General features: G+C 45.5%; 1 protein-coding gene across 1 annotated transcript in view; it reads left to right on the forward strand.

Moving 5' to 3' along the window:
* The window catches only part of DRAM2 (DNA damage regulated autophagy modulator 2), a 230,302-nt gene that overhangs the window by 123,778 nt on the left and 92,862 nt on the right, over positions 1-13,662 (forward strand). The window contains exon 4 of the mRNA XM_078644130.1: positions 11,646-11,823. Within this exon, the coding sequence (XP_078500256.1) occupies positions 11,646-11,823 (178 nt within the window). The remainder of the gene's footprint in view (positions 1-11,645; positions 11,824-13,662) is intronic.

Here is a 13,662-nt window from a genome sequence, read left to right on the forward strand (position 1 = left end):
CCAGGGAACATTAACATTAACCGGGTTGCGATGAGAGGGGAGGGAGGCTACGGAATCTCCTAGAAGGAGCTTTTGAGAAAATTAGTGATTGATGGTGAAAGGAATTTAAAAGCCCAACGAGGTGATTGAAACTGGGGAAAACCCTGATATGATAAAAAAAATATTTCACAGGATGATTGGACCTGAACCTTTCTGATCTTTTTGTATGCAAGATAGTGCATTTTAGAGCACGTAGTGTAAACAACTGATTGATTGATTTGCAAACTTCTAGAGGGCACGATTGCCCAAGGTTGTCTTGGAGCTAGCATAGTTAACACCAAGTCACAGAATCACTGACAGCATGCACATAGACCAACCGTGCTATAAAGGAGAAGAGAATAGCCAATTTTTTACATGCTTGAGGAAACAAAGCAGGTTAGTCTGACTTTTTATGTGCTGGGACAAGCTAGTCCAAAGAACAAATGTGGTATGAACAAAGCCAAGGCCGCCCCAGGCCATTTTCTTAATTCTAGAAACTATTACTGACCCGGCTGTGGCAGACTGTAGGGGTCTCTTGGGGGAGTAGCAACTGAACTTGCAATCCTGTTCCGTACCGGGAGCCAATGAAGCTCCATCAAAGCACCAGCTACAGACTTAAACTTTGGAATGTTTTCCAAAAAGCAGTAGGCAGCATTTTGTAACATCTGCAACGTATTTAGAGATCTCTGTCTAATGCCCATATAAAGGACATCTAGACAAGAATAAAGAAATGGGCACCGTTTTTTTCAAATCCGGAGGAATGAAAGGTAGTACTTTCTTCAACATTTTTAAGATAAAAAGGCAAAATGAGGATTATGTATTTATCTGAGCCTTAAATGACAGTTCTGCATCAAAAATGATGCCTACATTCCTAACATTGGGAACTGGCATTGGAAGAGAGCCAAGAGACTCAGGCCACCACGCATGACCCAAAATATTGACCTCACTCCCAAAAATGAAAACATTTTGCTCATCCAGCCATCTAGTGCTCGCAGGCATCTATTGAATTGATAGTGATATGATTGTCACCCAGTACTTCAGAAATAGGTGATTGTTAAAGCAGCACATATTTTGCATTTCATAGGCTTTATAAAGATAATTTTCAGTTTGAACATGCACTGTAACGGGTATTCCCAGTTCCCCAATTCATACAGGTCATATTTAGCAGTTTACAGCCCGGGCATTTTAGCATCACAGACCTGACTCAAATAGTCCGGTTGCTAGGCAAGACCAACTCGACAGTGATAGTGCGGCGTTGAGCCAAGCTGATTAACTCTCTCTACTTTGCCTTCAACCTAGGTGAATGATGGTACTTGAGTGAACTTCATTTGCATTGTTATTCTACTTGAGATACAAAGCTTGTTGAGTCCTTGAGGGTTTCTACTGAGGCCACCAAGATAGAATTCTGACTGACGTTTGATTGGGTAATTTTTCTTCTCAAGATCAAATCAAGACTTGTGAGACCAGTGCACTATAGTCAAGGCCACCCATTCCCCAGCTAAGGAGTTGGGGATTACATTGGCACAGTGGTCCCTAGTGACGCAGCACAATAACTACTCACAGATGGACCGATTGTGACCAGTGATTTCTTACATGAAAGCACAGATTATTTTCAGACTCGTCTCATCATGTGTGTTGGCACTTCAAGAACAGCTGTCACTTCAACATAAATATGATTTAAACAAGTCCAACCTCAAAAGTACTATTTTATTATCTTTTGTTCACCATAACAAGTCTAGCTCCCTAGACTCTTGGCTTTGAGTTGGGCTAATCAAGCTTTACTGAAACAAACTTGGGAAACAGGTTCTAGAAGTTTCACGAGTGTTCTAATTTTCTATATTTTTATAGTCGTTACATCTAACTCTCTCTTTATATTTCCTTCTCCAAAGTGTCAAATGGGGGTGGGGTCGCACACTACTCGCACACCGGCGGTGTCGCCCCTAAGGACTCTGGTCTATGTAGTAAAGTGTTCGCGATGCATCATCTTTCGATCTTCTGCTATCTTCGCTGTCTTCGCCATCCCTGGACATGTGTTTCGGGGTATTACCCCTCATCAGCAGGGATAGGCCGTGTACTGGGGTTGCCGATGGCTGCCAATATCTGCCAGGTATAGTACCACTCAGGCGCGTAGGTGCGGGATCCCAGGCTCGTCAGCCCGCTGCTCAAGGGAGCTTTAAAGTTACAAATGGGGGTGGGGTCGCACACTACTCGCACACCGGCGGTGTCGCCCCTAAGGACTCTGGTCTATGTAGTAAAGTGTTCGCGATGCATCATCTTTCGATCTTCTGCTATCTTCGCTGTCTTCGCCATCCCTGGACACGTGTTTCGGGGTATTACCCCTCATCAGCAGGGATAGGCCGTGTACTGGGGTTGCCGATGGCTGCCAATATCTGCCAGGTATAGTACCACTCAGGCGCGTAGGTGCGGGATCCCAGGCTCGTCAGCCCGCTGCTCAAGGGAGCTTTAAAGTTACAAATGGGGGTGGGGTCGCACACTACTCGCACACCGGCGGTGTCGCCCCTAAGGACTCTGGTCTATGTAGTAAAGTGTTCGCGATGCATCATCTTTCGATCTTCTGCTATCTTCGCTGTCTTCGCATCCCTGGACACGTGTTTCGGGGTATTACCCCTTTAAAGCTCCCTTGAGCGGCGGGCTGACGAGCCTGGGATCCCGCACCTACGCGCCTGAGTGGTACTATACCTGGCAGATATTGGCAGCCATCGGCAACCCCAGTACACGGCCTATCCCTGCTGATGAGGGGTAATACCCCGAAACACGTGTCCAGGGATGGCGAAGACAGCGAAGATAGCAGAAGATCGAAAGATGATGCATCGCGAACACTTTACTACATTGACCAGAGTTCTTAGGGGCGACACCGCCGGTGTGTGAGTAGTGTGCGACCCCACCCCCATTTGTAACTTTAAAGCTCCCTTGAGCGGCGGGCTGACGAGCCTGGGATCCCGCACCTACGCGCCTGAGTGGTACTATACCTGGCAGATATTGGCAGCCATCGGCAACCCCAGTACACGGCCTATCCCTGCTGATGAGGGGTAATACCACGAAACACGTGTCCAGGGATGGCGAAGACAGCGAAGATAGCAGAAGATCGAAAGATGATGCATCGCGAACACTTTACTACATTGACCAGAGTTCTTAGGGGCGACACCACCGGTGTGTGAGTAGTGTGCGACCCCACCCCCATTTGTAACTTTAAAGCTCCCTTGAGCGGCGGGCTGACGAGCCTGGGATCCCGCACCTACGCGCCTGAGTGGTACTATACCTGGCAGATATTGGCAGCCATCGGCAACCCCAGTACACGGCCTATCCCTGCTGATGAGGGGTAATACCCCGAAACACGTGTCCAGGGATGGCGAAGACAGCGAAGATAGCAGAAGATCGAAAGATGATGCATCGCGAACACTTTACTACATTGACCAGAGTTCTTAGGGGCGACACCGCCGGTGTGTGAGTAGTGTGCAACCCCACCCCCATTTGTAACTTTAAAGCTCCCTTGAGCGGCGGGCTGACGAGCCTGGGATCCCGCACCTACGCGCCTGAGTGGTACTATACCTGGCAGATATTGGCAGCCATCGGCAACCCCAGTACATGGCCTATCCCTGCTGATGAGGGGTAATACCCCGAAACACGTGTCCAGGGATGGCGAAGACAGCGAAGATAGCAGAAGATCGAAAGATGATGCATCGCGAACACTTTACTACATTGACCAGAGTTCTTAGGGGCGACACCGCCGGTGTGTGAGTAGTGTGCGACCCCACCCCCATTTGTAACTTTAAAGCTCCCTTGAGCGGCGGGCTGACGAGCCTGGGATCCCGCACCTACGCGCCTGAGTGGTACTATACCTGGCAGATATTGGCAGCCATCGGCAACCCCAGTACACGGCCTATCCCTGCTGATGAGGGGTAATACCCCGAAACACGAGTCCAGGGATGGCGAAGACAGCGAAGATAGCAGAAGATCGAAAGATGATGCATCGCGAACACTTTACTACATTGACCAGAGTTCTTAGGGGCGACACCGCCGGTGTGTGAGTAGTGTGCGACCCCACCCCCATTTGTAACTTTAAAGCTCCCTTGAGCGGCGGGCTGACGAGCCTGGGATCCCGCACCTACGCGCCTGAGTGGTACTATACCTGGCAGATATTGGCAGCCATCGGCAACCCCAGTACACGGCCTATCCCTGCTGATGAGGGGTAATACCCCGAAACACGTGTCCAGGGATGGCGAAGACAGCGAAGATAGCAGAAGATCGAAAGATGATGCATCGCGAACACTTTACTACATTGACCAGAGTTCTTAGGGGCGACACCGCCGGTGTGTGAGTAGTGTGCGACCCCACCCCCATTTGTAACTTTAAAGCTCCCTTGAGCGGCGGGCTGACGAGCCTGGGATCCCGCACCTACGCGCCTGAGTGGTACTATACCTGGCAGATATTGGCAGCCATCGGCAACCCCAGTACACGGCCTATCCCTGCTGATGAGGGGTAATACCCCGAAACACGTGTCCAGGGATGGCGAAGACAGCAGAAGATCGAAAGATGATGCATCGCGAACACTTTACTACATTGACCAGAGTTCTTAGGGGCGACACCGCCGGTGTGTGAGTAGTGTGCGACCCCACCCCCATTTGTTCCTTCTCCAAAGTGTATTTGTATAATTTCAGAGTTAAAAACTTTGCATAGCCTTTTTTCTGTATTTATTTTTCCAATTCATTGTTAGATTGTTTCGCTTTAGTAATTGAATGCACTTCTTACAGGCCCTGTGGATGTTTGTCCAAAATGGCACCCAAAAACGATTGTAGCGACGTTAGTTCTGAAAGAGGAATTTTGAGTGGGGGTACACAAAAGGGCCCTAAATGCAGGATGACGAATGGACATCTGTGTACTGTGGGTAGGCTGTATGGCTCCTTTATGTAAATATACCTGAGCCAGAAGGCATTACTGGGCAACTGAGTGTTATAGGTGTGAGCTGTAATGCAATAAGGAGAGTTGTACAAGAAGGACACAAGGGAATTATGAGTGTTTCAGAAGTGTTTTGTCATTAATAGAGGTCAATCAGTGGATGTTGACTTAAAGATGGAAAGCCTGCTAACGTTGGTTCAAACAAAGAGGGCAGACAATTAAGACCAGATTTGGTGCCATAAAGCTGATTTGATGATGACCATCTCGTATTCAGGAAGCGATTGAAGACATTTCTGTTTCACTGAGTGTCTTCTTCTGTCCATGGTCTCGCAGCGCTGGGATGCCTCAGGGTAGCCATGTGCTATATAAGAGCGTACTCATTCATTCATTCACTTGGAAAACGTTCCGCTCAAAAGACTAATTATGAAGACTAAGTATAGTTTTAAAAATGTATATATTAGGGACATAATCAAGAAGGCTTAGAAGAAACCATCTATTTGCAAAACCTAGCCTCACATTATCGAGCTACAAGGAATCTGGGATCCATGAATGTTGGCCACCTCTGCCACAGCAAACCCTGATGTATTAAACACAGAGGAAGATGCTGCAAAGTCGTGGGCCCCTACCTCTAGAACAAACAAAGTGTACCCATAAGCGCTGAACTTTAGTTCAGAAAATACCTGAAACATAATTTTTACAGGGATCCTAATGAACTTATGTTTGCCAATATCTGTCCAGTGTGCAGCAATAAGGCTCCACTAAATCGTGTGTTACATTATTTATATTGCTTTATATATTAACTGTGTATTAAATATTATCACAAGACATTTCTACTGTGGGATTTGTGAGGAAGAAGGATGGTCCATACGATGTACCTCAATTAGTTCTACCTAGTTTTACCCAATTCATCATAGACTTAAGGGATGACCCCCTATGATGTGCTGACAAGTGTACAGGCCACCATATATTTAATAGTTAACTGGAGGGAGCTAAATTATGGCAAGATAAACCTAGCAAAATCTGACACGCTCCCAGTTTTATACAAGCTGAACCTTTGCTACAACTCCAACTAGCAATCTGTGGGAATGTCCCCTCACCCAAGACAAAGTTAGAAACATGGGCATCTTGATTGACTGTAAATTATATATGAGTACTCATATCCGCTATGTCACCAAATCCTGTTTCCATAAAATAAGGTTTCCAAGGAGAGTCCTGTCCTTCCCTCACAAATTCATGGCAGCCAATGCCTTTGTACACACCAGACTCGATTATGACAGCACCATGTACCTGGGTATTCCCAAGGCCTCTGTTAGCAGGCTCCAGAAATTATTGAATGCCCTGGTTAAAAGCATTTTCAACCAAAGAGATTTGACTCTACACCCTCTTTCCAGGAACTTCTGCACTGGCTCCCTGTAAGTAAAATGATCCAATTTAAATAAGCCTGCATCATGTTTAAGATCTCTGCTGACAGGGCCATGTCTTCCTTCACCATAAATTCAGGAAATTGTTCGAGGCGTCCTCTCTCAAATTCTCTCACTGGGATGGCCACGTCTTGGGTGTACTAGGAGCCAAAGTATGCAATTCTTCCCCCAACTTGGATCTGGGCCATTCCATACTTACTACAGTTTAGAAAAGCCATTAAACCCTGATTATTCAGCCAGTAACCCCCCACCCCCAGGCTCCTGAATGTAACACAAGCGCCAAGAGAGTCTACTAGTGTTAGAGTGCTAGATAAAATCCCATACCGAAATAAGTAAAGCTTGAACATTGCCTTAAAACAGGTCTGTTCTTTGATTTAGAGTCAGGTGGATGGTTTCCTAATTCTGCGTATTGACGTTATATCTTCACCCACTGAGCCTGCATTAACTCCAGATCTTAGTGGCAGTACCACAGATGGCACAAGATCTTTTCAGCACAAAATGTAGAGACTCTTTGGCGTCACATTAATAGCTACTTCTCATCAGAGGATTGGCACCAATTATCACAATAACTAAAAAAGGCAGCAGTTGTCATGTTATTCAAATCAATTATTTAAAACCATCACTTAGTGACCATGACTGCTGGCTATGTGTACCCACTGTGTCATAGTCTAAAACACCTCTGTTTATAAACACTAGGGATATCTAATCATTGTATTTTTTTTAATAAGTTAGAGTATTGTTGGTCAGTCTTGTTACTTAGAAGGTGATACAACTGAGTTGTTTAAAGATGGCTACATTCTGTATTTTCAGGAGACTTGGTTGAGGGAGGGTTTCGGTCATTGATTCCAATGAGGCGACTAGTACTTTTTAGGTCTCGCCTACACAGTGCGCATGTGCTGCATAGGAGAAGACCTCTTGGAATCGATTCGCTTTTTCACCCACAAACGTCTCCTCTTTGAATCGCTTTCAATGGCAACACGTGCACGTTTGGTGATTCCCTTGCGGGAGCAAGCTTTGGCGACATTTTGTAATTAACTCACAAACAGAGGGTGCCCCTGCTTACTCCCGCAAGGGAAACGCTTTGTGGGTCTGTTTTTTTTTGATGGTCAATTTCTGCAGGCACACTTCTCTCATTCCGTGGCTTTACTGTCAGCCTTTCACCTGTGAACATGTTTGCAAAAGGCTCAGCCAAAATTATTTAGCGGACCTCTTGGAGGCTCGCTCCAGATCACGGTCCCCAAATCTGCAAAAGCCTGCACAAACAAAGCGAATCGTGAGGAATTTTAATCCTGCGGGGAGGTTGGCACCCCTCCTGTCATGGCGCTGATTTCAGAACAAGTTGCATTGTTCTCGTAATGCTGCACACGCACTGCTTCAGTCTCCCACCTGCAGCACTGGTTCCCGTACTGCTGCACACGCACTGCTCAGCAGGCGGCTTGCACTGCCAGCTGTGATGCAGCAGCAGCAGCAGGGCGATTCTTACTCATCACCCCCGCCCCCTGTGTCCCCCATGACTGCGCTGGTACCTGTTGCAAACACCCCCTTCACCCTATCGCCCCCACGAGAGGCGGCTCTGCTAGCCTCCATCTCTGCCGATGCTGGCCATGCATTGCGCCGGCGCCGCAGCTCCTCACCACCCCTCCCATGCCCGGCAGATCCTCTGCACTAGCCGCAGGGCCAGCAGCTCGTCCACCAGCCGCCAGAACAGCTTGGTGGGTTCATGCTTTGGCGCAGGGACGGCTCAGCACTCCTTCCTTCCAAGGTCAGACACGCCGCAGCAGTAGTTCGGCCAGGGCTCCTTCACAGACAGTGCATTCACGGGCCCCTCTCCTGCTTGCTTCTTGGGCACCGCTGGAGAAGGCACCACCCGTTCAATGCTGAGGTCTGGCAATGCCAGCAGGACGGCTGTAATGAGCCGATGATTATATGTGCAAACCTGCTCTACTTGCCACTGGATTCAAGCAAGCCGGGCTGAAGACGGCTGTAATGCCAGAAAACGGTCCTCGGAAGCTTGTTTCCGGTCCAGGGAAGGCATTGCTTGGCAGTTCGGGCTGGACTGTTCCCATGAGGCACAGGGTCAGACTGATTTGCATATAGCCATGTCTGAACTGGGGTGGCAGAGTGGGCTAAAGAACGGTGATGGATCAAACCCAGATCTTTTGACTGGGTGTGAGTGTTTGATTGGTTCAGATGCTCCGTCCATCACCACCCCCTTTTGTACCGCTTTGGCCGCCATAAGTGTGGCAGGGTATGCTCAGACATGAGTCCCTTGCTCACTTTGCCACTGGATTCAAGCAAGCCGGGCTGAAGACGGCTGTAATGCCAGAAACCGGTCCTCGGAAGCTTGTTTCCGGTCCAGGGAAGGCATGGCCTGGCATTTCGGGCTGAACTGTTTCCATGAGGCACAGGGTCAGACTGATTTGCATATAGCCATGTCTGAACTGGGGTGGCAGAGTGGGCTAAAGAACGGTGATGGATCAAACCCAGATCTTTGGACTGGGTGTTAGTGTTTGATTGGTTCAGATGCTCCGTCCATCACCACCCCCTTTGGTACCGCTTTGGCTGCCATAAGTGTGGCAGGGTATGCTCAGACGTGAGTCCCTTGCTCACTTTGCCACTGGATTCAAGCAAGCCGGGCTGAAGACGGCTGTAATGCCAGAAACCGGTCCTAGGAAGCTTGTTTCCGGTCCAGGGAAGGCATGGCTTGGCAGTTCGGGCTGGACTGTTCCCATGAGGCACAGGGTCAGACTGATTTGCATATAGCCATGTCTGAACTGGGGTGGCAGAGTGGGCTAAAGAACGGTGATGGATCAAACCCAGATCTTTTGACTGGGTGTGAGTGTTTAATTGGTTCAGATGCTCCGTCCATCACCCCCCCCTTTTGTACCGCTTTGGCCGCCATAAGTGTGGCAGGGTATGCTCAGACGTGACTCCCTTGCTCACTTTGCCACTGGATTCAAGCAAGCCGGGCTGAAGACGGCTGTAATGCCAGAAACCGGTCCTCGGAAGCTTGTTTCCGGTCCAGGGAAGGCATGGCTTGGCAGTTCGGGCTGGACTGTTCCCATGAGGCACAGGGTCAGACTGATTTGCATAAAGCCATATCTGAACTGGGGTGGCAGAGTGGGCTAAAGAACGGTGATGGATCAAACCCAGATCTTTTGACTGGGTGTGAGTGTTTGATTGGTTCAGATGCTCCGTCCATCACCACCCCCTTTTGTACCGCTTTGGCCGCCATAAGTGCGGCAGGGTATGCTCAGACATGAGTCCCTTGCTCACTTTGCCACTGGATTCAAGCAAGCCGAGCTGAAGACGGCTGTAATGCCAGAAACCGGTCCTCGGAAGCTTGTTTCCGGTCCAGGGAAGGCATGGCTTGGCAGTTCGGGCTGGACTGTTCCCATGAGGCACAGGGTCAGACTGATTTGCATATAGCCATGTCTGAACTGGGGTGGCAGAGTGGGCTAAAAAACGGTGATGGATCAAATCCAGATCTTTTGACTGGGTGTGAGTGTTTGATTGGTTCAGATGCTCCGTCCATCACCACCCCCTTTTGTACCGCCTCATTCATTGCACCAGAAGTGCTTCTGATGAGGCGGAATGATGCACCAAACAACCAAAGGGGAGAGAGCATTACTCCCTGGGTTGAATAAAGCACAATGTATATTCTTTAAAGCATTGGTAACCGCAGGTAACCAGCCTCCCCTGCAGTGGAGCTAAACATCGAGCAAGCATTGGCGTAGCCAATAGGTCTTGCTTTTGGGACCTTATACGTATTTAGTTATGCAGCACAATATCCTTGGTGCAACAATATCAACTGTTGCATGGCTAACCACTTATAAGGTCCCAAAGGCGAGACCTATTGGCTATGCCAATGCTTGTTTAAGAGCTGCCAGCGGAGGCCATCTATCTCGCTTAAGACATGATTGAAATAGCAGGTTACTTATTAGACCTCTAAAAAAATTGCCGGACTGCATTTAACTCTCCTGCCTAATTTATTGAAATTAATTGATGTTGTTTTGTTTAATGTGGACCTACCGCCGGGTACAGTCGCCTGGATCTGTTGGATAAGGTTTTTGCTTTTATGTATGGTTTTTATCAGCTTCACGCTTCTGCTGTAATATTCTTACTTGGAGATTTTAACACCAGAATTGCTGTCGAACCCTATAGTGAATATGGTGTGTACAAGTAGTATGAGCGTTGGGCATTAGATACACTGCAGAGTACTAATTCCAGGTGACCAGTAACCTATATTGACAAGTATATGTCTTAGTATTCTCTTTCTTTACAACTTAAAAACGCTTCGTAGACATCATGTTTGTTCAAAGCAGGTAGTGAACAAATAGGAATCTGTATAACATTTTAATATTTCGAATGGTTACTGAGCATTAGCAACGATTTGCCCAACCCCTCTTCTTGTCTTTTAAAATGGTATACTAATTAATAGGCATGCTAATTAGACTGAATAGTTATGTCTTCCTCCTTCCCACTTTCAATGAACAAGATTCCAAATAAATTATCTTTTCATCCAATGCATTTAACTATCAAAAATAGGTCTACAAGAGTGACTTCGCATGCAAAATAATCCTATAATATTGGAGATTCCTTCTTTTCCTCCCAATCTAATTTTCAGTTCTAGACCAGGTTTATTGATCATGCTTCTTACCATCTGCAAACAATTCAGATCTGGTAAGATGGCTAGAATTACATGCCATCAACACAATCTTGAATACCCTCCAGATATTTTCTCTATTTCTGAGTCTCCTGTTCTCTAGCCATTCGTCTGCCTCTGTCTCACATTATGTTTCTTTCTCCTTCTGTCTGTTTCCTCTCTCTTTCTCTTTCTCCCTCTCTTTCCCTTTCTTTTCCTGATGTGTCAAATTCAGGCCTGTGTAGGAAATTATAGTTCAGTGAGCGCAAGACTCGGTAGTAGTGTTGATCTTGCACCTACGCTGATTTTAATGTTCTTGAGTTGGAACTTGACGCAACCAAGGTACAGACCTTGGGAGAGTAATTTTCATTTATTGGCCATTTACCCTCATATGATGTCTTCTAAGAGACTTACCACTATTGTTCTTACTATTTATAACAGTCTTAAATTCTGGGTACTTTACCAAAAGTTTGGTCCATTTGCCGTTCACACCGTCTATCATTTTATTTATACGAACATTACATGTGACAATGTGTAAAAATGTATTGACATGTGCATTTATTATTTATGTTGATGTGATAAAAGTAAAGGGTTTTATTGTTCGGAAACTGAAAATCAACAAACCTTTTCCCTGTTTTTTTCAGAAAACTACTTTCATAGCCATGCACATCATTGGAGCATGCCTGACGTTCGGACTAGGGATGCTTTACATTCTGGTTCAAACAATTATTTCCTACAAGATGCAGCCGCACATACATGGCAAAGGCATCTTCTGGATACGCCTTGTAATATTTGTATGGTGTGCATCAAGTGTCGTAAGTAGTATCCTTTCCTGTGGAATTTGTCTTTCCAGCTAAAATTGCCTGGATTTTAGGAGTGCTTCTGAGTTCACTTCCGCAGCCTAGAAAACATATTTATCTTCAGGGATTTAGTATTATGTATCATCTCTTAATTATCATCAACGAATAACAACCAACAGTAGCATAAGAGAATGGCTCCTACCAACCTCAAACAGGTGATTTTTGTTTTCTCTGACTTTTTAAGTAGTTCTGTCATCTGCTATCTCGAGTTGTTGTTCACTTCACCGAGCCTGTAACTGCGACTTTTTGCTTTTTCACATTTACAAGAGGGTCTACAGGCAACATACTAACAACCAAATTGGTCCTCATATATTTACTTTGTCAACATGTAGAAAATATAGCAATAATTGTTCAACCTTGCAATTTTCTTTGAATATCATTCAGGCATATGCATCAGAGTAAATACCGGGAGCAAAGGGGCAGATTCTCAGAATCTGCCCCTTTGCTCCAGGTATTTTTGCATTTGGGATGCATCATCCCAAATGCAAAAATCGCAATTTAAGGAATCTCTAAATTGAGATTCCTTAAATTGCGATTGCATTTAAGGAATCCCAAATTGAGATTCCTTAAATGCAATGCATGAAAGTCAAAAAAATAGCGAATTCGCTAATAGGAGTAGCAAATTACCATGAAGTTGAACTTCATGGTAATTTGCTAAAACTTTGAAAAAAGCACTTTTGTGCATTTTTCAAAGTTTCATGTTGCGCACACACATGCCCTTAGGGCATGTGTGTGTGCAACATCTGTGCAGAGATCAATTTCAGGGGTGCAACAGGGTGTCATTTTGACACCCTTGCACCCTTGAAATTGCATGAGCAATTTGCGAGTAGCTACTGGTACTCGCAAATTGCTCATGCAAGCTCCAATTCATTCCTATGGGCCTGTAGGCCCATAGGAATGAATGGTACAGCATTCCTTAATTGCGACTACCAATTTGCGAGTAGCAATTAAGGAATGTTTAGGAATCGCTATTTTAATAGCGATTCCTACATGCATAGGCTTTTGCTATTCCTAAATAGCGATTCCTTAAAAATCGCTATTTAGGAATAGCAAAAGGCTACGTTGATGCATCTGCCAGTGTATCGTTTTTCGTTGTATGTTTAATTCTCATGATTACTTTGGTGAAACTAATCACAAAATTTTTTAACTTTTAGCTCTATTTTATTGTTAAACACATCTTCCATAATACAGTTTGCCATGTATAAACGGCTGCACACTGTGAGGCAATGAGGAGGCAATTACACATAGTTAAAGTGTGTCAAGCAACAAAATTGCCAATGTTGTATGTACTGTCAACGTCTACACTTCATGTTCGGGAGCTGATAGTAAAATATGTTATTGTTATAGAGAAAATATGTCTTACAATAGACATTGCCAAAAACAAGTTGATAAGAATAAATTTTCATAAAAGTTGAAGCTGACCTAGCAACTTACAGAAAATATAAGAAATTTAGTCGCAACTTTACAACCTAAACGTATGCGTAATACTTATAGAACATACACATTTGCTTCTTTAGAACACATTTTTAATTCAGGTTCAATAATTTTAACAAACTAGAGTTAATTTCATTCCTGTTATAACAATTATAAGTGTTGTATTGATGTATGAAATAAATAAAATGTAACTATGCCATAGAAAATGGCAAGAACGTTCACAAAATTCAATACAGTATTTTGTAGATAGTTAAGTGTGACAAATTCACTAAAACCTTCCATAAATCGCATAGAGACGCCCTGAGAGATATTGTCGGTTGCCAACAATCCCAGAGGATTCCTTGGTTTGCCTATGTCAAGCAGTCTC

The sequence above is a fragment of the Lissotriton helveticus genome, chromosome 5_1, assembly GCF_964261635.1.
Source record: "Lissotriton helveticus chromosome 5_1, aLisHel1.1, whole genome shotgun sequence".
Lineage (NCBI taxonomy): Eukaryota > Metazoa > Chordata > Amphibia > Caudata > Salamandridae > Lissotriton > Lissotriton helveticus.